The sequence below is a fragment of the Mastigoproctus giganteus genome, chromosome 7 (genome assembly GCF_048544385.1).
Source record: "Mastigoproctus giganteus isolate SK-2022 chromosome 7, ASM4854438v1, whole genome shotgun sequence".
In the NCBI taxonomy this organism is placed as follows: Eukaryota; Metazoa; Arthropoda; class Arachnida; order Uropygi; family Thelyphonidae; genus Mastigoproctus; species Mastigoproctus giganteus.
Genome location: NC_143581.1, coordinates 228729566 through 228752789, shown reverse-complemented (window position 1 = coordinate 228752789; position 23224 = coordinate 228729566). Strand labels below are relative to the sequence as shown.

The following is a 23224-nucleotide window of genomic DNA, read 5'->3' as shown; positions in this document are numbered from 1 at the left end:
CCTACTAGTCGCTATAGGAAAATTGCTCGGTGAAAGCACAGATAAATTCCTTAGTCACAATTTTCTTGGCATCTGGGGACTGCCAAAAGAGTACTGCTGTCGCTTTCTTAAAATGAAGTATCCTGTACATCGTTGCCTTATTTTTAGTATTATTCATTGACAGATTCAAGAGTTTCTGTTATTTTGTTTAAAAAATTGATTGCTTAAATGATATAATTTGCTGCAAGAGGCCTGACATAGCCGAGTGGTCAGCACACACTCTTTAAATGGACTGGGGTTCAAGCCGGTGACTGCTAAATATGATTAATGTTTGTGCCGATGATTTGTTGCCATGCAAAAGTATAAAACAAGTGGCCATGCAGAAATATAAAACGAGAACATATTTTGTTTATGATTTCTATAATATTGTCTCTTGAGCTGCTGAATGTGTAGTGTTTACTACTGTTTACAGTAGTATATACAGTAAACAGTAGTATACATCCTCAACACTGCAGTCTGTTATTTTGAATGCCGTTCATTGATAGCTTCAATAAATACGATTCACAATGGTACACAGCAAAGTAGTAGCCCACTGAGGAACAATGGAAAAAACTAAATAAAAAAAATATTCTGCATGCAGGTGCTAATAACCTGTCAACTGGTACTCAAAGAAGTTACATTTTTGGATAACTTAAATTCATTGGAATATGCTTCATTTAAAGATACATCTGTTTTGAAATCAACGTCAAACTCTTGAACCTGGTAATGGTAAGCTTTGTGTATATTTTTGTTGAGGAAACAAACTTTTCATATTGTGTTCTGGATGGATGACAACCAAACCACAAGGCATACATCTGGGAGGAGAGAGGGCCAGCTTAAGCAACAGTACCTGCTAACTTAGGAAATTTTCATTCCATTTATATCCAAGTTTATTCAAGCAAGAGTTCAGAAGTATTAACATCTTGGATATATAGCAGGCATCCATCTTTTTCTCTACAACAGAGATTACCAAACTTTTATACCTTGAACTCCTTAATACTTTTCACAAATTTCACGTACCCTCCTCCGAAGTTCTAGAACAAGTGAAAATAAACAGATTTGACATACTTATATATATATATATATATATATATTTCAAAACATTTAATCTCAAAGAAATAAAATATGAATAATAGAAATAAATAAAATATATGCTTTGTACCTGGATTAATGGGATGGTTTGTCCATATTTTATTAAAAAAAAAGTGCCTCATGAAAACAAGTCCCCCCCCCAAACCATGTGTGTTCCCCACCCATGCACACACACTTTGGAAAGCTTTGCTCTACAAATATGTATAAAATCCTCTATAACTGTAAAAAAGCAATAATCACAAATACAAATTAATAACAAAAAAAAATAAATACAGCCCATTTCTGTACAATATGAATGCAGTGAAATTTACAGTATTTAAAATTAAATTGTTGGAATAAATTTTCATCAGAAGTCAAAGTGGCTAGTTTCAATAAATGATAAAACTTATTGAGTGTGCAAATAAAGTGGATAAAAAGAGTACTGTTCTACTCTTTTTACCAGTATTGATTCTTAAGTATCATTACTGTACTGAGATGGGGGAGGCTTAGGCATGTTGCACAGTATATGCAGCATTCCTAAGAAAAATTTTTATTCTTACTGGAAAGACAGCATGACAAACACTGTGTAACCAGAAATGACATGACAGAAAACCTTCACATTATGGAAAGTGGCCAAGGACTTGACTTAAATAAAAAATTTTTGCTTGGGGTAGATTGGTTATAGAGGGAGACCTAGTTATTTATTTATTTTTTTTAATGCTCTTCCAACTTATACCCATCAATTTTTTCTTGAGGGGACACATAAAGCAACTAGTATCTGAAAATTGGGAACAAATTACTTCAGTACATTAGTCTGCTCCGGAAGAGGTTCACTGCATTCCATAGCAATTGTACTGTCAGTAGGAATTACTTATTTGTCCATGTGAGCATGCATCTAGGCTAAAGAAGTTGATAGAAGAAGTTGATACGTTTCAAGAAGTTGATATGAATTTTTTTTTTTTTTTAAGTATAATAAGAAATAAAATAAATTGTGAATGCTGGTTATCATATTAGCAGAATTTCAAGATGTTTTAATTATGCAAGAAGATATTTGCAGACCAATGTTCATAAGATATTACTGATTCCCCAATGCTCCACAAGTTTTGAAGTAAAGTTTGGAACCAACTTGTATACTACAGTATTCTTCATCAGCAAGCACTATCCACAGATGGAAAATTGCAGAACTTTGAGAGAAATAAAGACCATCCTCCTAGACTGCTGTGGACAAAGATCCCAAATTGTGATAGAAGAACATAGTGAGTTATTAGGATGATCCCAAATACTTTGCTTAACCATTCCTCATTTATAAAACTAAAGTTTGTTATGTGATAGAATATGGTTTGAATTTTGGAGATCTAAATTCATCTCTTGAATTCTAGATTTCTACATTCTTTTCACCTAGAATTAGCTTTAGTTCAAGTTTAACATAAATTATTCATTAATTTGTCATAAAATTCAGATATAATTTCTTAAAGAGGATTTATAAAAATAAATGCTTTTTCACATAAATTCAGCACCATCAACGTTTAGCACCTCCAGTATTTTAATTCACATGAAAGTTCACTCAACAACCTTCCCACTAGTACTTTACCTTCTATAGGTTAAGAAATTAGCCTAAAATATGGAAAGTTCAAAAACAAATTCCCCAAATCCAAAGGCACTTCTGTTAACTGATATGAAATAGTAAGAACATTAAAAGATACATGTGTAGCAATGAAACTTACTTTGAGGAGTAGCAAGTCACCCGGTGAGAGAGTTATACCCAAACTGGCAAGGCCCTGTAATAAAGGCAAGCTAAATGCAGGTTACTGGGAAAGCATCATAACCAAGGTCAAGTAGAAAAGCTAACAAACAATGTATTAGTTAGTATGTTAAAGAGTTACATAAGAACTGATTGTATCAGCCACTAGTACAGGAAGGACAAGAAAGGTAACACTGATATACACACATTACATAAATACATATATACACACATTACATAAATACATATATACACACATTACATAAATACATATATACACACGTGTACACAAACAGACACAAGGATATAAAAGGCACCCATGCACGCATATACATCTAAAAAACATATACATTCACACAAAGACTAAAGATACTAAACATATCTCCATGTAAGAAATGAAATGTGTGTTCATCGTCATTTTTATGCTTTTTTTTTATCACTAAAAATTCATGGGGTGCATACATATTATCAGGGGACATAGAAGCCCATTGTAGTATTAACTAATCTGCAATCAAGTCACAAAGGATGTTAGGCAAGCTATGGCAAAGTATGTAAAGAAAAAAAAAACAAAAACTTCTTTTCTTTTGTAAACACTAGAAAGAAGGTGATGAATCATATTGGTTCACTTGATACTGGTGGTTCAACTGTTGATGATCCTGCTCAGGTTACTGACAAGCTGAATAAGTATTTTGCAGAGGCAAAATACATTCAAAAACATTCACACATGAGGAATCTGAGTGGATACCAGAAGTTTATCAAACTCTACCAGAGAGCTAAATGATTTTGTAATAACTAAGAGGAAAGTGGAAGAGAAATTACTGAAGTTAAATGTAAGAAAGGTGCCTGAAGTTAATGGGGTCTATCCAATTATATTAAGAGAGGCAACAAAGGAGATAAGCATACATTTAGCTATAATTATGAGAGAATCCTTGAATTCAGAGAGATGTGTGAATGTGTCCCCAGTTCACAAAGAGTAATCAAAGAGTGACATGAGTAATTACAGACCTGATAGCTAAAATTCTGTTCCAGGAAAAATAATGGAGTCACTGTTTAAAGAAGTAATGCAGGACCATCTAGACAGGAATGCAGTTATACTTCAGTCACAGCATGGGTTTGTCAAGGGTCAACCTTGTCTGACCAATCTGATTGGATACTATGATGCAGTAACAAAAGAACTGAATGCAAAAAATAATTTTGATATCATATACTTGGGTTTCAGGAAAGCTTTTGTCTAATAGATTGCTGTACAAACTGGAGCATTGTGACATTACGGACAAGTTACTGCTGTGGAGCCGACCGGGCTAGCCGGGTGGGTAAAGTGCCTGCCTGGCAACCCAAAAGTCGCGGTGTTTGAATCCCCCCTTGGGCTTGGATATCACGATGGTGCCACACTATCCGGTTGGATCTCACGGCCATGATACACGAAGGAAGCAGGAAAAAACTGGTTCCTTTGTGTATTGCTCATATCATACAAAAAAAAAAAAAAAAAAAACTGCTGTGGATAAAGGGATGGTTGGTGGGAAAAAACACAGTTGTTATCAGTGGAATCCCCCCCAAAGTTTGGTGCTGGGCCCATTGTTGTTTCTGTATTTATTAATGATATTGATGAAGGTATATCAGGCTTAATGTCTTAGTTTGCAGATGATACAAAGGTTGGCAGGGTAGTTAATGGCAGAAACGATAGAATGTGCTGCAGCACCAGGATCTAGAAAAGTTAGGTAGATGGGCTGATAAATGGCAATTGAGGTTTTTAACATTCACAAATGCAAAGTACTGCATATGAGTAGCAGTAATTCCAGAGTAATGTACCAACTGTGCAGTACTACACTCAGAGTTTTTTCAAAATAAAAAATACCTGAGATAATTCAAAAGTCAGGTATGACATTCTCTGCGGTTTTGTCAATGACATACAGCAATTGTGCTAGCAGGGATAAGGATGTGATTATTCCATTGTTTAAGGCAATCATCAGGCCACATCTTGAGTACTGCATACGGGTCTGGAGGACTCATTTTAGGAAGGAGGTAGAGCTGTTGCAGCAGATACAGACTAGGGCAATTAGATTGGTGAAGGGAACTAAGGGGTGCTGCTCTTACCAAGAAAGGCTTCAGTTCTGCACACTGAAGCATCTGAAGACTAGGGACGTGAGAGGTGATCTGATTGAGGTATTTAAGGATTTGAATTGATTGAACAAGCTCATTCTAAAGGGATTCTTCCTCTTGCTCAGACTATGCACATAAAGGGACTTAAATTCAAATTAAGGAAGGACGGTTGCAGAATAGATGTGCAGAAGTTTGCCCTTGGCCAACAAGTGGTTGTTTGTTTGCTGGAGCAAACTTCCATCCATTATTGCAGAGGTGGATAGGTTGAAGAAATCCGAGAATTAAACAAACTGTTAGAGGGGATGGATAGTTGAAATGGGAAAGTGGGCTTTTTTTGTTTTTTTTTGCTGATGTTGTATAAGCTTACTTTCTTGCATCATTTGCCGCTATTACTACTATACCTTATATCCATTTAACCACTTTATGATTAATGGATATAAGACACAGTGACAAAATAGTAAACTTATTATGTAAACAAATATGCAAGTCCAAATAGCACTAAGTCATTACCACTTGTACTCTCGTATACTTATGAAGACAAATGCTACATTTATTGAGGGGGGGGGCTGTATATCTTCACTATGACCGACCATCCATCCATCTATCTACATCTAACAACTCTACTTCCAGTGGACAAATTTTCATGAAATTTTATATTTATTAAAAGTAAAATTTTTAACCTGGTACTGTTGTTAAGCCATCCCAAATTTCAGTAAAATTGGATTGATATAAATTTGCCAATTATTATTATTTTATTATTTTTCACATAAATCACATAGGTTGTCAATATACTGCACAATGTTGCCAAAGCATTCAATATTTGATTGGAGGAAAGAGTGGCCAATATGACAGATGTGCAGAAAAAAAAATTTCTCAGCTCACACACATGGAAGTTTCTGCTTTTTGAAGAGTTTTTTTTTTTTTTTTTTTTTTTTTTTGTTATACGTTTACTAAATATATAAATCATAAAGTATTTACTAGAGCTTAATATATTAATCACAGCAGAAACTTGAAATGTATACACCCACTCCTCACCTTACATAATACTCGACTTAACATAAGTTTTTGCTGGCCGGTGCAAACTTAAAAAAATAGTGGAAACGTATTTTGCATCCTGTAGGAATAAAGGGAGGTATCGTGAAAATATCGTAATGTGAACCTAATTTTTTTTGGTAATTCGTTCCAAGACGTCGGAAGTTTAAATTTTCACATATAACTAAGCTATTTATCTCTCTAAAAGTAAAAAAAATTGGTTCTCTACAACCAAGTTTTTAATGCTTTTAAATACAGGCATACCTCGGTTAACGTTACCTCTTATAACGAAGCTTCGATATAACAAAGTCCGCAATTTCAAGCCCCATTTAACATTAAAAAAATATTCCAGTTTAATCACCTGAAATCTAAACAAACTGAAGAAATTACGGAAACCTTTGGGGCTTCTCGGGGTTGGTTCGAGAAATTTAAAAAACGGGCCAGGATTCATAGTGTAAAATTAACAGGAGAAGTTTCCAGAAAAACTAAACGAAATAATTGAACGTGAAAATTTTCCACCAAATTTGGTGTTCAATGTTGACGAAAATGGTTTGTTCTGGAAACGGCTACCAACAAAAAGCTTCATTTCTATTGAAGAAAAATCAGCTGCTGGGTTCAAAGCAGCCAAAGACCGTTAACGTTACTCTTTGGATCAAATGCCTCTGGCGATTATAAATTAAAATTGTTATTAGTTTACCATTCAGAAAATCCGAGGGCGTTAAAAGGTAACATAAAAATGAATTTACCTGTAATATGGAAAGCAAATAGAAAAGCGTGGGTTGCCAAGGAGTTATTTACTGATTGGTTTGTTAACCACTTTTGTCCTGAAGTAAAACGGTATTGTCAAAAAAACAACTTTGAAGAAAAAGCTCTTTTGTTGTTAGACAATGCTCCGGGACATCCTACTGATCTTAACACGTTGGACACATGCATTCCTGTCAAAGTTGTGTTTCTTCCAGCAAACATAACTTCCCTGCTTCAACCATTGGATCAGGGAGTAATAGCATCATTTAAAGCTTATTATCTGCGTCGAACATTAAGCAATTTAACTGAACTAGAGGATAAAGAGGAAATGACAGTTAAAACTTTTTGGAAAAACTACACCATTAAAAACGCAATTGAAAACATTGATAGTTCTTGGAAAGAAGTCACTAAGAAATGCTTACATGGAGTTTGGCGCAAAATATGGCCAGAAGTTGTACTAGAAGAAGAAAATAACATCCAAGAAATTAGAAATGAAGTTATCCAGATGGCTCAATCAATAGGTTTCGAAAATGTCGATGAAGAGGATGTTAGAAATTTATTGAATGCAGAAGATGATGGTTTTTCAGTGGAAGATTTAGAAAACCTTGTTAGCAACGAAGACAAAGATAATGAAGACGAAGTTAAAGCAGTTCCTGCCAAAAAAGTGTTAACAACCAAAGATTTCAAAAAGGTGCTTAAATGACATTGAAAACGTTTTAATTTTTTTAGTGAAAATGATCCTGATTTAGGAAGAAGTTTTATTGTTAAGCGATCAGTGTTAAATGCAATAACTCCGTATAGGCAATTGTTAAATGAAAGAGAAAAAAAGCATAAGCAATCAACTTTAGACTCATATTTTAAAATGTGATTTCACTTTGTATGTAAGTTGACTGTTTATTTAATAAAACTTTTCTTTGCTCGAAAAAAAAAGCTTTTCATTTTCTTTACGTAGGAACGTATCCCTATTCTGGCCATAGTATTTTTACCTCTGAAAACGAAGTTTCGCTTAGCGAAGTAATTTTGTGGAACGCATCCTATTCGTTATTCGAGGTATGCCTGTACTGCCAGGATGATTTAGCTTTTAGCTAAAAGATCTTACTGAAAAATTCACAGCTAGAAAATATCCCATCAAACTAATCTAACAAATTATTTCAACTGTTAAAGGTAAGATTAGTAATTTAAATGTTTCTAATAACTCAGTTATAAAAAAACATTCAATTTGTCCAACATTTGCGTCAACCCGATTGTAACACATGTTACATCGGGAGCACTACTAATAATTTGGATCATCCACCATTGCAAACACACACGCCTACTACCACATCAATAGTTTCTGGACACAAGGAAATACTGAATTGTCTAGGCACATACACACTCATAACCACAACCCATCAGTTGATGCTGCAATAAAAAAAAAAATAAAATAAATAAAAAAAATAACCATTATCAAATTAAATTCAAACTATAAAACTCCTTCTATACGAAACCCTCATAATAGAATGGTACTGTCTCAACACCGATCTTGATGTCTTAAACACAAAACTTCCGGTTTCTTTGTCTTCCTTTTGGAATTTCATGCAAATTAAATTACCATGTGTCCAGCAATACATTCTGAATACTTAAGATTCACAGCAATCTGCTCTTCATTTTAACGCCAACTGAAGATGAATCTATCGAAAGTCCGTCGTTAATGACTATTGGCCTTATTCCTTTTTTAATTTTAAGATATTTTATTTATACAGTATTGAAATTGACAACTAGAGGATGATATGGTGCATTTCCACGGGGCTAAGTTTTTTAAATTACACTTTCTTAACTTCCGATTTTAGTTTCAATCAAAGATTTCCCACACCACTGTTTCATAATTCATATAACTATAACAGATTATTGAGGTGAGTATTCTCTTTTTATTAACCTTTGACTAAGTACATATTCTGTGTCTCTCTAAAAGGTCATTTTTATAATGGAAATTGCACTACACTTAAATCATTATCATATGATCCGTAATAAATTTTGAACGCCTTTGTGATATTTTTCTAAAACTCATTTCTGGAGGTCACTACCATAAAACAATAAAAACAATTTGTACTTTCCGGTTTATTGGGCTTTTCTGTTAGTGCAATCTATTATAAATGGGTAGTAAACTTGATCTTATTGCATTTGCGATAATCACGATAACTGGAATTCTGCATTTTTACATTATGGTGTTAGGGTAAAATGAGTTCCCCTTCACTGAAATCTTCAATTACATAAAAAAACATAAATAAATAAATGTTTAAAATCTTCTCCTCATTCCTATTTACTTATTACAATGAAAAGTGCAATTGCCGGCAGTGCTATAGGAAATCCCCTGGTCCTTGAGGTTGTCACAGATATCCTCTCAGATAGGCCAGACAAGCTGTACTTGCTACTTGGAAGTCTAAAACACTGATGGAACTGATATTCGAGTGACACTCAAGTCAAGTGGACCAAATTTTGGTGAAGACTGGATGGTCTGTGACAGCCAAATCCTCTGCTTGCACCTTTACGATGGTGGGACTGTTAGTAATCCTGGGTATAACCTCTATGCACAAGTACATGGTGGGTGACCACCCAGGTGTAAACCAATGTAAGTAGAGGTCGAGGTGTGGTGGCCACACCACATGAAAGAATGCCGTCCCTCTGTGTTACCAGGAAATACAAGGGGGTAGATAACTCTCATCAACCGGTGCAATAGAACCACTTTGCTTATTGGAGGCTTGAAGTGGTGTAACCCATGTTTAGTCTCCAGAGCTAAGTTCCGGTCAACCCTTCTCCATCTCTTCCATCATGCAGTGTGACTGATGACTTTTGAGGTTATGATACACATCATGGCGAGATCCAATCTTCCTTACATTTCAAGGGTACAGCTCTAAAACGGAGGCTGGCCACTAGTTAGTACACCGGACCGATCCTATTGGTTAACTCCTTAGGAGGCTTCCTGATCAGCTAGTGTATAATCTCGCTACCTCTACTCTGCCAGATAGTGACTGGAGGGAGTCCAAGTAGGGTGTATACGGGAGGCATTGTCGAGGCCCCATTATGTGTATATTCTTACCATGCGTATGCCATATCCAAAAATTTCGATACTTCATACAGCATGCCCCCCCCCCACTTTTTATTACCATTGAATACACCATAAATTGCCAAACTAATAGAGTAAGCTTATCTGCAAAAAGATCTAAACTTCCCGAACACTTCCTAGTTCATCTCACAAATATACGTGGTCTCAATTCTAATCACAACGATGTCGATTTCCACTTGCAGTCTGCCAAACCCCATGTACTTTTTGTGACAGAATCTCTGTTATCGGTTGAATCAACTACTGCTCATCTCAGTTGCCCAAATTATTCGTTGTGATTCCTTTTGCCTCAAAGATGGTACTTTTGCATATGTCGGTTCTGATATTCCCTGTCAGAGACTTGGTAATTTGGAATCTCCTATTTTCGATCTTCTCTGGCTTAAAATCTCCCTTCCTCATTCTGTCAAATTCATTTGTTGTCTCTACCATTCTCCCAACTCCACTAATCACTTGGAGCTCTTCGCCCTCCTCTCTTTGCAACTTGACTTTCTCCAGTCCAACTATCTTAAAAGTGAAGTAATTTTCCTTGGTGATTTTAATGTTCACAAGTCCAGCTGGCTTCTGTTTTCTAGTCACACCGACCCAACTGGTCGAGATGCTGAGGCTTTTGCAATGACTAATGACCTTGCACAGAATACCGGACAATCCTATTACAGCCAACACACTTGATCTTTTTCTCACAAACAACCCTTTTAAGTACACGGTCAAAGTGAGTGGTCCTTTAGGCACCTCAGTTCAGAACTTGGTGATTGTCTCTTCTCAAATGGAGCCTTTATCTCATGGCTATTCCCAACCTCGTGTTGTTTGGCATTACTCTTGTAATGCAATAATGCAAAATGGGACGACCTACGATTTTTCTTTTCTTCTTTTCCTTGGTCAGACTACTGTTTCAAAACTTCTGATGTCAATGTTTGCTCAGATCGTGTCAGTGAAATTATTCTTCTAGGAATGAATTCTTTATCCCACACTCCACTTTAAAATCTTGTCCTTTATCTAAACCTTGGATTTTCAATAAAAGTGCTAAGGCTGTTCAAAAGAAGAATGTTGCATATCATAATTGGCTTGTTTCCAATTCTTCAGTTCCATTCTGTGCCTACACCAAAGCTCGCAACAACTGTAAAGCAGTTATTAATCAGTTCAAACTGGATTTTGAACAGGCTAAGAGTAGAAAACTTGCTTATTGCCCTAATGGTAGGCAAGCATTCCAGTCTCTTGCCAAAGCTATTGGCCGCAACCTTTGCCCATCTCTGCTCCCACCTCTGTCAAAAACCAGATGGTTCTGTTATCACTTTAGCCAAGGACCTGCTAGCATCCCATTTTTCTTCCAACTCATGTATTAATGATCTTGGAAAAACACCTCCTACCATTCCCAACACGCTCCATTCAATGCCTCCTGTGGTCTTCCATGAAAAGGATGTTTCTGAGCATCAAGATTGATGCTCACAGGTCCTGATGGTATTTCTCCACTTGTTCTCAAAACCTGTGCTCCTGAACTTACTCCTGTTCTTTGCCACTTAATTCACTTTCTTATTCCAAAGGTGTTTTTCCTTCTGCTTGGAAATTTGCTCATATCCAGCCAGTTCCTAAAAAGGGTGACAAATCCATCCCATCCAATTATCATCCCATTGCAATTACTTCTACTCTTTCTAAAGTAATGGAGAAACCAATTAACCGCCAACTCTTAAACTACCTAGAAACCTTCCGCCTCATCAACAATCGGCATTATGTATTCCGTCAGTGTTGATCCACTGGTGATATTCTGGCTTATGTTATCCATTTATGGACAAATTCAAGGAAAACGTTTGGTGAAACACAATCAGTTGCTCTTGACATCTCAAAGGCTTTCGATCGTGTTTGGCCTAAAGGTCTTCTAAACAAGCTTCCGTCTTATGGTATGCCAACTGTTTTTTGGAATTGGTTATCCAGTTTTCTCTCTAATCGCTCACTGAGGGTGATCGTATATGGCTCTCTGTCTTCTAACTTCTCCACTGATGCTGGTGTTCCCCAAGGTTCGGTTTTTTCCCCCACTCTTTTCCTCTTGTATATTAATGACCTTCTTCCATTGACTGGAAATCCTATCCATAATTTTGCCGATGATAGCACATTGCATTCCACTTTCCATTTTGAGAAACCTTGTCCTGCTCAATCAGCTTCAACTTCTCGAACATCCGTTACCAATTCCTTAAATGCCAATCTCCAGGTAATTCAACAGTGGGGTAAAGACAATTTAGTTGATTTCAATCCTTCTAAAACTCAGTCTTGTGTTATATCTCGCAAAAAGGATTCTTCTGCTCCTATGCTTATCTTTGGTGACACTCCGATTTCTAGGCAAGTTGATATATCTCTTTTGGGGATTACCCTGACTTCTAATCTCTCTTGGCACAAGCACATTACAAATCTGCTTCCTCTGCATCTAAAAACCTTGGTTTTCTCTTTCGCTCTTGGCATTACTTTTCTTCCAAACAGCTGCTCACTCTGTATAAATTGCAAATCCGCCCTGCCATGGAATATTGTTCCCACATCTGGGGTGGTGCCCCCAAAACCTTTCTAAGGCATCTAGATTCCATTCAGAAGAGGGCAGTTAGGTTAATTAATGACTCCTCTCTAACAGAGTCTCCACTCGCTGTCTCATAGATGTACTATTTCTGCTGCATGCCATTTCTACAGATAATTCCATGGGCACTGTTCTTCTGAATTTGCTTCTATAATTCCCGCTCTCTCTCTCTTTCAAAACAGTCTGAATGTGCTGCCACCAGCCAACATCCATTTACTGTCCAACTTCAAACTCACAGAACCAACTTTTCATCTTCCTTGTTTATTCATTCATTTGCTGTTTTCTGGAACAACCTTCCTTCACATGTCTTTCATGAAAATTAGAGTCTACAGAAGTTGAAGCCTAATGTCAACAAATATCTTCTCTCATCTTCTCAACCTCCAACCCAAGCATGGTACTAAGTACTATAGGTTCAAATACCTCTTGTGTTTGGGGTTTTCAAAAAAAAAAAATTGATTTAGAAATGAAGATGATTAATTAAGAAGTTCGAAGCAGGACAAAGTTTGTCATCTATTGCATGGAATTAGGTCTCGCTGCTTAAACAGTGAATACTATTTTAAGGAAAAGTGTGCGTATAAATGAACATGTTAATGGATCAATGCATTTAAGATCAATAGTGATCACAAATTAGTATTCAGGTGCTATATCGAAGATTATTATTGTTATTATTAGCCATATGGTGCAAGGAAGCCTGAGGTTTATGCTGCACGAGCCAAAAAAAAAAAAAATTCCCGCATTACCCTGAGAGAGAGAGAGAGAGAGAGAGAGAGAGAGAGTCAGAAGTAGAAGGGAATCACCAAGAAAGCAAGAAAGAGAATAATGATTATATCCAGCTCAGGACCCTGGGTTTGCCAAACTCATATTCACCAGATGTGAGCCACTGGGGTATGGAAAAGCTATTATTAATATGGATGGAAAATCAGATTCAGAAGCAAGTGCCCCTGAGTCCAATGGTCATTCAAGCAAAAGCAAGTAGTATTTATGAAGATATTAAGGATAAGTATGGTAAACCCAAAGCCAAGTTCGTGGCAAGCAATGGGTGGTTTAATAGGTTCAAGCATCATGCTGGTTTCCAAAACATTAAAGTGCACAGTGAAGTTGCAAGTGCCAATTCTGCAGCTGCAGAGAAATTTTGTGATGTGTTGGAAAAAACCCCTTCTAAATCTCCACAGCCCTCAACTTCTGCAGCGGCGTGCTTATCAGCTGGAGAGTTAATTCTGGCAACAATGCTCGAAAGGTAAAACTTGCTGATGTTATGCCTGTCTTCTCTCTCCCTTTTTTGTAATTTTATATTTTTGCACACTTGTCATTTTTTCCTGCGGCATGAGATAAAAAATTGAATAAATAATTCTATTTTCATGTTCGTCGAACATTTCTTTTTTTCTTCAATCAAATACAGCGTGCATAGTTGCGAGTGCTGCATAAGCATTTAGGGAAATTCCTCAGAACGCAACCCTTACGTAAGTCGGGGCGTGGCTGTATTACATTTAAACTGTTACTAAAATACAGAAGGAAATAAGTAAAGTACATTACAAAAATGTTGAAAGCATATTATGATTTTCAAAGAGGATTTGTTTATTTTATTAAATCACAGAGAGAAATATGTGTTGCATTTCAACTTTTATTAAAAGGAGGAATTAAGTTTTACAAAATGTTGAATGAATATTATATTCTGAGATATGTGCAATGAAATGAAAAAAATAAATTTTATGTATTAACTGATATTTAAAAAAAAAAAAAATCTCAAATTTTATCTTGTTACCAATTAATCACTAACAAAATTATATTAACAGTGGCAAAAATGATGCAAGAATGCAAGCTTATACAGCATCATCATCATCAACAACAAAAAAACCATCCTACATCACCTGTCCAACTCCCCCCCCACCTCCAGCAGTTTGTATAGTTCTTCCTTGAATTTATTTAAACTATCCACTTCCACAACAACAGCAGATGGAAGTTTCTTCCAACAATCAACCATCTGCTGGCTGAAGGAAAACTTCCACACATCTATTCTGAACAATCCTGAACTGGAATTCATGCCCCCCCCCCCTCATGTGCATTGTCTGAGCAAGAGGAAGACTCCCATCAGCACTGAGCTTGCTCAACCCATTCAAAGAGTCTTAAACACCTCAATCAGATTACTTCATATGTTCCTAGTCTCCAGATGCTGCAATTTAGTAAATAAATTTGATGAATTTGAGGTATTGCTCAAAACATCAAAGGCAGATATTGTTGGGATATCAGAGATGTGGTGTCACACAGATATAAGGAATGCAGAACTGGAATTTGGGGAGTACAATGTGTATAGAAAGGACAGGAGGGGAGGAGGGGTTATGCTATTAGTTAAAAAACACATAAAATCCAAGTAAGTGAAGCCAGTCGACATTGATGGACAGGGCAGTGTCGAGTCAGTTTGGTGTGACATAAGCATAGGTAAATCAAAATTGAGAGTAGGAGTGTGCTATAGGCCTAATGACTCTGATGAGTATAATAAGATACTGTACAGGGAAATAGAATGGGCCAGTAAATCAGAGAGTCTTATAATGGGAGATTTTAATTTCCCAGATATTGACTGGAATTTGTGGGTTGGTCACTTACACACCAGCAGGGCTTTTGTGGATTTATTGGATGATTGTTTTCTACACCAGCATGTTCGGGAGGCAACTAGAGGGAGTAATACTCTTGATCTGATTATCAGTAGTGATTCTTCATGCATTAGGAATCTGCAGATAAAGGAACCACTGGGTGGCAGTGATCACAGTGTGCTGAAGTGGGATTTACTCAAGGAGGTAACTACCATCAGAGGTAAAGGGAAGGGTTTTTGCTTTCGTAAAGGCGACTATGATGGTCTCAGACAGTATTTAAATTCTATACAGTGGGACCAACTGATGATGCTACCAACAGCAAATTCAAAATGGGAAGCATTCAAGGAACTAATCTTGGAAGCTACCAGGCTTTACATACCAACCAAGAAATATTGTTCAAGGTTCAGGCCTAAATGGTTGTCAGATGAACTAATGAGACAAATGGCAGAGAAGAAAAATGCATGGGATACATACAAATTAATGGGTGACATGGAAGCCTATGATAGATATAAGTTGTTCTGTAACCAAGTCACAAAGGAGATTAGGCAGGCAAAGGCAGATTATGAGAAATCCTTGGCAAAGGATGCAAAAGAGTTCTTTACCTATTTAAACTCAAGAAGGAAAGGGATGAATCAGATTGGTCCACTGGATGTTGATGGTTCAACAGTTGAGGCTCCAGCTCAGGTGGCTAACAATCTAAACGAGTATTTTGCATCTACATTCACACATGAGGAGTTATTCAGGAAGGAGAATGTCGTGGGTGAAGTAAACATTGGCAGTGGGCTAGATTATTTTCTAATAACTGAGAGGAAAGTGGAGGAGAAATTGTTGAGGATAAACATAAAAAAGGCACCCGGGGTGGATGGGATCTATCCAGTTATATTAAAGGAGGCAGCAAAGGAAGTAAGCAAACCCCTAGCCATAATTATGAGAGCTTCTTTGGACTCAGGGGAGGTACCCATGGACTGGAGATGTGCAAATGTAACCCCAATTCACAAAGGAGGATCAAAGGCTGACACAAGTAATTATAGACCTGTGCGCTTAACTTCTGTTCCAGGAAAATTAATGGAGGCACTGGTTAAAGAAGCACTGCAGGATCATTTAGACAAGACTTCAGTTATAGCTCAGACACAGCATGGTTTTGTTAAAGGCAGGTCTTGTCTGACCAATTTGATTGGATACTATGATGTAGTCACAAAAGAACTGGATGCAGGGAATAACTTTGATATTATATATTTGGATCTTAGAAAGGCTTTTGATACTGTTGCGCATGGAAGACTGCTGCACAAATTGGAGAAGTGTGGCATTGGAGGCAAATTGCTGCTATGGATAAAGGGATGGTTGAGTGGCAGAAGACAGAGAGTGGTAATCAATGGACACTGCTCAACGTGGACTAATGTTATTAGTGGAGTTCCTCAGGGTTCAGTGTTGGGTCCATTGTTGTTTTCTGTATTTATAAATGATATTGATGATGGTGTATCAGGCTTAATGTCCACGTTTGCAGACGATACCAAGGTTGGCAGGGTTGTTAAGGACACTACTTATACTATGCTGCTGCAACAGGATCTGGAAAGGTTGAGCAGATGGGCTGAGAGGTGGCAAATGAAGTTTAACATTGACAAATGTAAAGTACTACATATGGGAAACAGTAACCCCAGATCAACGTATCAACTCTGTGGTACTACGCTGACAGTGGTAGAGAATGAAAAGGACCTGGGGGTAATTGTGCAGGCAGATATGAAGTTCTCTGAGCAGTGCAGACGAGCTGCAAGAGTAGCTCATGGTGTCTTGTCAATGATATACAGGAATTTTTCAAGCAGGGACAGGGATGTGATTATTCCCTTGTATAAGGCATTGGTCAGGCCACACCTTGAGTACTGTATACAGGTCTGGAGGCCTCATTTCAGGAAGGATGTAGAGCTGCTGGAACGAGTACAGAGAAGGGCAACAAGATTTGTGAATGGAACAAAGGGTTGCTCTTACGAAGAAAGGCTTAAGTTTTGCAAATTACAGAGCCTGGAGACTAGGCATCGGCGAGGTGATCTGATAGAGGTGTATAAGGCTTTGAATGGCTTGAGCATGCTCAATGCCGATGGGATTCTTCCTCTTGCTCAGAATAATCACCTGAGAGGGCATAAATTCAAATTGAGGAAGGACGGATGTCGGATAGATGTGCGGAAATTTGCCTTTAGCCAGCGGGCAGTTGGTTTGTGGAATAGCCTCCCATCGCTTGTTGTTGAAGTTGATAGCCTAAATAAATTTAAGGCTCAGCTGGACAGGTATTTCGAACGAACGGAGGGGTGAAATGGGAGTAGTGGTTGTTTTTTTTTTTTTTTTTTTTTTTTTTTTTTGGCTGATGCTGAATAAGCTTGCTTTCTTACATCATATGCCTCTGCTAATGCTAATGCTAAATAACATTTCCCCTTTTTATGTAATCCACTTTCTATATCCCCACTTACACACTGACTTATAACTTCTCAAAAGATTTCAGGTTCAGGGGAAAACTTTAAATATCTGATAGAGGTGTATAAGGCTTTGAATGGTTTGAGCATGCTCAATGCCAATGGGATTCTTCATCTTGCTCAGAATAATCACCTCAGAGGGCATGAATTCAAATTGAGGAAGGACGGATGTCGGATAGATGTGCGGAAATTTGCCTTTGGCCAGCGGGTGGTTGGTTGGTGGAACCGACTTCCATCACTTGTTGTTGAAGTTGAGAGCCTAAACAAATTTAAATCTCAACTGTACAGGTATTTCGAACGAATAGAGGGGTAAAATGGGAGTGGTGTGTGTGTTTTTTTTTTTTTTTTTGGCTGATGCTGAATAAGCTTGCTTTCTTGCATCATATGCTTCTACTAATGCTAATTTGCAGAACAGAAGCCTTTCTTAGTAGGAGCACCCCCTTTGTCCTCCTCACTAGTTCTCATTGCCCTTCTTTGCACCTATTCCACAGTTCTATATCCTTCCTAAAATGATGTCTCCTGACCTATATACAATACTGTGGCTCGACTATTGCCCTATGCAACGGAATAATCACCCCCTTGTCCCTGCTAGCAAAATTCATTATATCACTGATAAAATCCTCTAAGCTGTCCTAGCAGCCTATGTGAAGTGAAAAGTAAATAACAAAATACAGTAATTAGTTATTTTCTTTTCACTTCTATTATACACAGAAAAATAAAATTTAACTTCATTTAAGAAATAAAAATCGAAACTACTCAAAATGTAATGTAATTTCCTGCATACATTACATAATGTATTATATCAATATAGGTTGAAATATCATAAACAGTATTTAATTTATGCAAAGTTAAAGAGTAATGAGTGGTTAAAAGTTTAACTGGACTTTTATATTTTACAAAAAACACAAATAGTATTAGTAATGGAAAATGACACAAGAAAGAAAGCTGGACTTTTATTTTCTATACCAGAACTATCATTATTACTTTTTAAAAATATTGTCCCTCTAAACTAATACATTTTTGGCATCAGTGTGGCAAAGCACTGATATTAGTAGTGGAAACGCAAGACAGCAAGCCTGTACAGCATCAGTTAAAAATAAAAAAATAAAAAAAAGAGAGAAAGAAAGAATGAAGATGAAATCTGACTACTTAGTCAATACAGGATAGTGTTTAGTGTCAAATGGCACCAGGGGTTTCTCCCATCTCTGCCCGTCAATACAGGATACTGTGCTTGATGGGAATCCTTTGTTACATTCCATACTGGATGGCTGATTCTAAAATGAAGTGGCATACCCATGTCTTCATAAGCCACTAATCACTGCAGAAATACATTTAAATTCAGTTAATGCTTGTTCAGATGTAACAGCAATATGTCAATGTCTTCTGATCGAACCTCTTAACAGAAATCGTTAGGACCACACACACACACACACACTTTTCTAAACAATAAGTGCCCATGAATAATTCCTCTACACTTGAAAAACATTTATGTCCATGTACACCTCTGATGCAATATCATGCACTTTACCTTTACTTTGTTTCCCAAAATCAGCCATTTCAAAATCACCATACAAGTTTATATCAAATGTTCACAGGTGTGAGAGCCATTGGCCAATGGCTTTTTTTTTTTTTTTTTTTTTAAAACTGAAACTGCATACACTTGCTTCCTTGCATCAATTGCAACTATCACTGCTAATAATAAAAATAAAATTTAACATGGCCTGCGAAACAATTATTTAGGCTGGTTGAACTTCAAGAATTAGTCTGAACAGCACAAATAATGTGGTTTGAGGGAATTACAAAATATTAGTTTAGAGGGATGTGGTTACAAAGGAACTGGATGCAAAAAATAATTTTGATATCATATATTTGGATTTCAGGAAAGCTTTTGACACTGTTGCCCATGGAAGACTATTGTACAAATTGGAGCAGAATGGTATTAAGGGTAAGTTGCTACAATGGATAAAAGGATGGTTGAGTGGGAGAAGACAGAGGGTGGTAATTAATGGGTGCTGCTCTTCGTGGACAAATGTTATTAGTGGAGTCCCACAGCGTTCGGTGTTGGGTCCTCTGTTGTTTTGTATATTTATCAATGATATTGATGAAGGTATATCAGGCTTATTGTCGAAGTTTGCAGATGATACAAAGGTTAGCAGGGTTGTTAATGACAGTAATGGCAGTGTGCTACTGCAACAGGATCTAGATAATTTGGGCAGATGGGCTAAGAAGTGGCAACTGAAGTTTAACCTTGGGAAATGCAAAGTACTGCATATGGGTAGAAGTAACCCCAGATAAACGTACCAACTGTGTGGTACTACACTTAAGGTGGTAGAAAATGAAAAAGACCTGGGAGTAATTGTGCAGTCAGATATGAAGTTTTCTGAGCAATGCAGACAGGCTGCCAGGGCAGGTCATGGGGTTTTGTCAATGATATATAGGAATTTTGCTAGCAGGGAAAAGGAGGTGATTGTCCCTCTGTATAAGGCAATGGTCAGGCCATACCTTGAGTACTGCGTACAGGTCTGGAGGCCTCATTTTATGAAGGATGTAGATTTGCTTGAGCATGTACAGAGAAGGGCAACAAGATTGGTGAGGGGAATGAAAGGATCCTCTTACCAAGAGAGGCTTAAGTTCTGCAAATTGCAGTGGCTGGAGACTAGGCACCTGCACGGTGATCTGATTGAGGTGTATAAGGCCTTGAATGGATTGGGCATGCTGAATTCTGATGGGATCCTTCCACTTGTTCAGAGTACAAACCTAAGGGGGCATAAATTCAAATTAAGAAAAGACAGATGTAGAATAGATGTGCGGAAATTTGCCTTTAGCCAGCGGGTGGTTAATTGCTGGAACAAACTTCCATCTGTCGTTGCGGAAGTTGATAGGTTAAATAAAATTAAGGAGGAACTGGACAGGCATTTGGAGGGAATGGTGTGATTTTTTTTTTTTTTTTTTTTGGCTGATGTTGCATAAGCTCATACACTTGCTTTATTGCATCACATGCCACTACCACTATTAGAGAACCTTGAAAGTTTACAATGAGAAGATGGGAATAAGATCCATCAAAAATATATATAAAAATAAATAAAAATAAGCATACGACAGCACACAAGTCTAATCTCCATGTATTTCTGTAGGTTCTGTGCTCTGTGGAAACAATTAATAATTGCCTCCAATGTGCTTCCCAGGTGTTGACATTTTTTTTGGAAATTCAATGTATATAACAATTCAGTAAATGAAAAACTATAGATCATAATGCACAGCCTAGAACAGCACTATTATGTACAGCAGATATGCCAACACTTTTATGTTGCAGGTCTCTGCTAATCTGACGTATTCACTGGGCTACTTAATTTCATCATATTATAAAGAATCTCTTCAGATGCATGCATATGCATGTGTACATACACAAAAATTTATTTATTTCTCAATACATCATGTGAGCAACATTCACTTGGCATCCAAAGTATTTTTTTGAAATACAGTACTTTCTGTATTAACATTATCAAAAAAAATGGTAATTTTTTAAAAAATATTTATATTAAATGCATTTATGTCCACAGGTGACTTCAATCCATCTTGGGGAGTGAAGTGTTGGTCATTACTTGTGTTGAAGTTGTTGTGAAATTCATTACTGCATATTACAATTAAGCAAATCATGACAACTCTCAGATGTGAAAATAAGGCCAACTAAATGGAGCCTAGCCTGATTATCCAAAAGCTGGCAAGCACTACTTCATCTTAAATTTCACCACCTTCCTATTTGATAATAACTCCATATCAAAATATATTATAATCTTTTGTTGTGGAAGTTTATAGCCTAAATAAATTTAAGGCTGAACTGGACAGGTATTTGGAACAAATGGAGGGGTGAATGGGGACTTTTTTTTTTTTTTTTTTTTTGGCTGATGCTGCATAAGCTTGCTTTCTTGCATCATATGCCTCTACTAATGCTAATAACCATCCAGCTCTGATTGGTTATTCGAGACACAAAACAGCACAATACACACACATATATCTATTAGGACAAATTTATATACATTAAATCCCATGGCTATTCACACAATTTTTTTCATTGTTCATATAATTGATAAAAGCTTCTTAAAAATCCTCTTATGACAGTTTTTGATTGCATTTGTTGTAATGTTTTAACTTTGTTTACAGGAAAATTATTATCCCTTTAATGAGGTCCACAGTTTGGGAGAAGAAAAAAAATGCACATGGTCTAAGGTTGGAGTTTTTGGTTTTTAAGCACATCAGAAACTTAGGCCACATTGCCCTATTGTATGTTATGTATGTACAGTTGTGTGGCTAATTTTCATGTTGTGCAGACTAGATTCCAGAATAACACACAGAGGAAAATCCTACTCCCTCTAACTAGATCAGCTAGCTATAGTCCAAATTAAAGAGGCCTTTAGCCATCCCTTCAGTCTATTGAGTGGTCTCAAACCCAGACCTTCAAACAGCATGTTTGAGAGATTTGGGTGACAAATGGCAAAACTAGCAAGATCAGAGATAAGGAGAATATTTTAAGACGTTTAGAGGATATTTGAAATAATATGGTATTTTGAAGTTATTTTCACATAATGAGCAGGGACATTGTCATGGAGTAATTTCTGGTTTTTCCTTGCTCACAGATTAGGTCTGTTCCTTTTTATTGCATTTACACAATCTTATTCATAGTATGACTTCCTGATATAAATTCAAAATAAATTATGTCTGTATAGTCAAAAATTAATTGTGACTTTTAGACTTACAAATACAAATTTCTTTCTTTCAGGGAGACAGGGGAGGCACTCATTCAGAGGAGTGACATATTTTCTGCATGTCATAATATCAAATCCTCATTTCATGTTCCATCATTATTGCTCTTAAAAATTTTGGGGATCATAGATTGCCATCAGTTCTTTGAAAAGTTCAACTCTTAGTAGCAGCATCAATATACAGCATACAGCATGACATACAGCATCAACCAAAATATTGAAAAAATAAATAAAATAAAATTTAGCCAGATAATTTATCCATCTCCTCTAATAATCTGCCCATTCCTTCATTAAATTTATTCAAAGCGCCCACCTCTACAAAACCAGAAGAAAGTCTGGTTTTGTAGGGGTGAAATGTCCAACAATCAAATACAGGGTGTCCTCAGTATCTAAGTCCCCGCAGTTACAAGGTTGCAAATAATACAGAAAAAATTACAAACACAAAAAATATAATAGTGTCTATGTACTTGGTTTTGACTTACATTAAAGCACCCCCACTACATACTTGACTATTTCTGCTCTTCCCATCCAGCTCTTCCTGCGAGCGTCCTGTTCACTTGACTCCCTCTACCTACGGTCAGTTTCTCATTTACTGTTGCTTGTAGTAGACGCATCTGATATTTTTGATAATTTTACATTAAATGAATTCTTAGTTTTCTTATTTTTATTAAGCATGCATTCAAAGTGAAGTGCTGATGATAAAAAATGTCTAATAAAATAATTGTCTCATTTTTCAGTTTCATCAATCAATCTTTTACTATGCACAAGTACATAATACACATTACAAAAATTTGATCCCTGTTTTAAGTGAAATTTTCTGGAACCAATTATCCTTGGATAACAAGGACACCCTGTACTCCACGGCTGAAAGAAAATGTTTCATATCTATCCTCCAACCATTCTTTTTCAATTTAAATTTATATGCTATCTAAAGAAGAGTGAGGATATCATTAGCATTCACTTTACTTAGTCTTAAAGACTTCAATCAACTCTCCTCACAGGTCCTTCTTTACAAAATTGTTCCAGAAATGAAATTTAGAGAACTCATCTTTCT

At 36.7% G+C, this 23224-nt stretch overlaps 1 protein-coding gene across 11 annotated transcripts in view; it reads right to left on the bottom strand.

Annotated features, from left to right (window-relative positions):
* The window catches only part of LOC150083758 (uncharacterized), a 999111-nt gene that overhangs the window by 535909 nt on the left and 439978 nt on the right, over positions 1 to 23224 (bottom strand). For all 11 annotated transcript variants that reach the window (XM_090377461.1, XM_090377460.1, XM_090377466.1 and 8 more), the window contains one exon: positions 2814 to 2867. In XM_090377461.1, coding sequence (XP_090233587.1) covers positions 2814 to 2867 — 54 coding nt within the window. The remainder of the gene's footprint in view (positions 1 to 2813; positions 2868 to 23224) is intronic.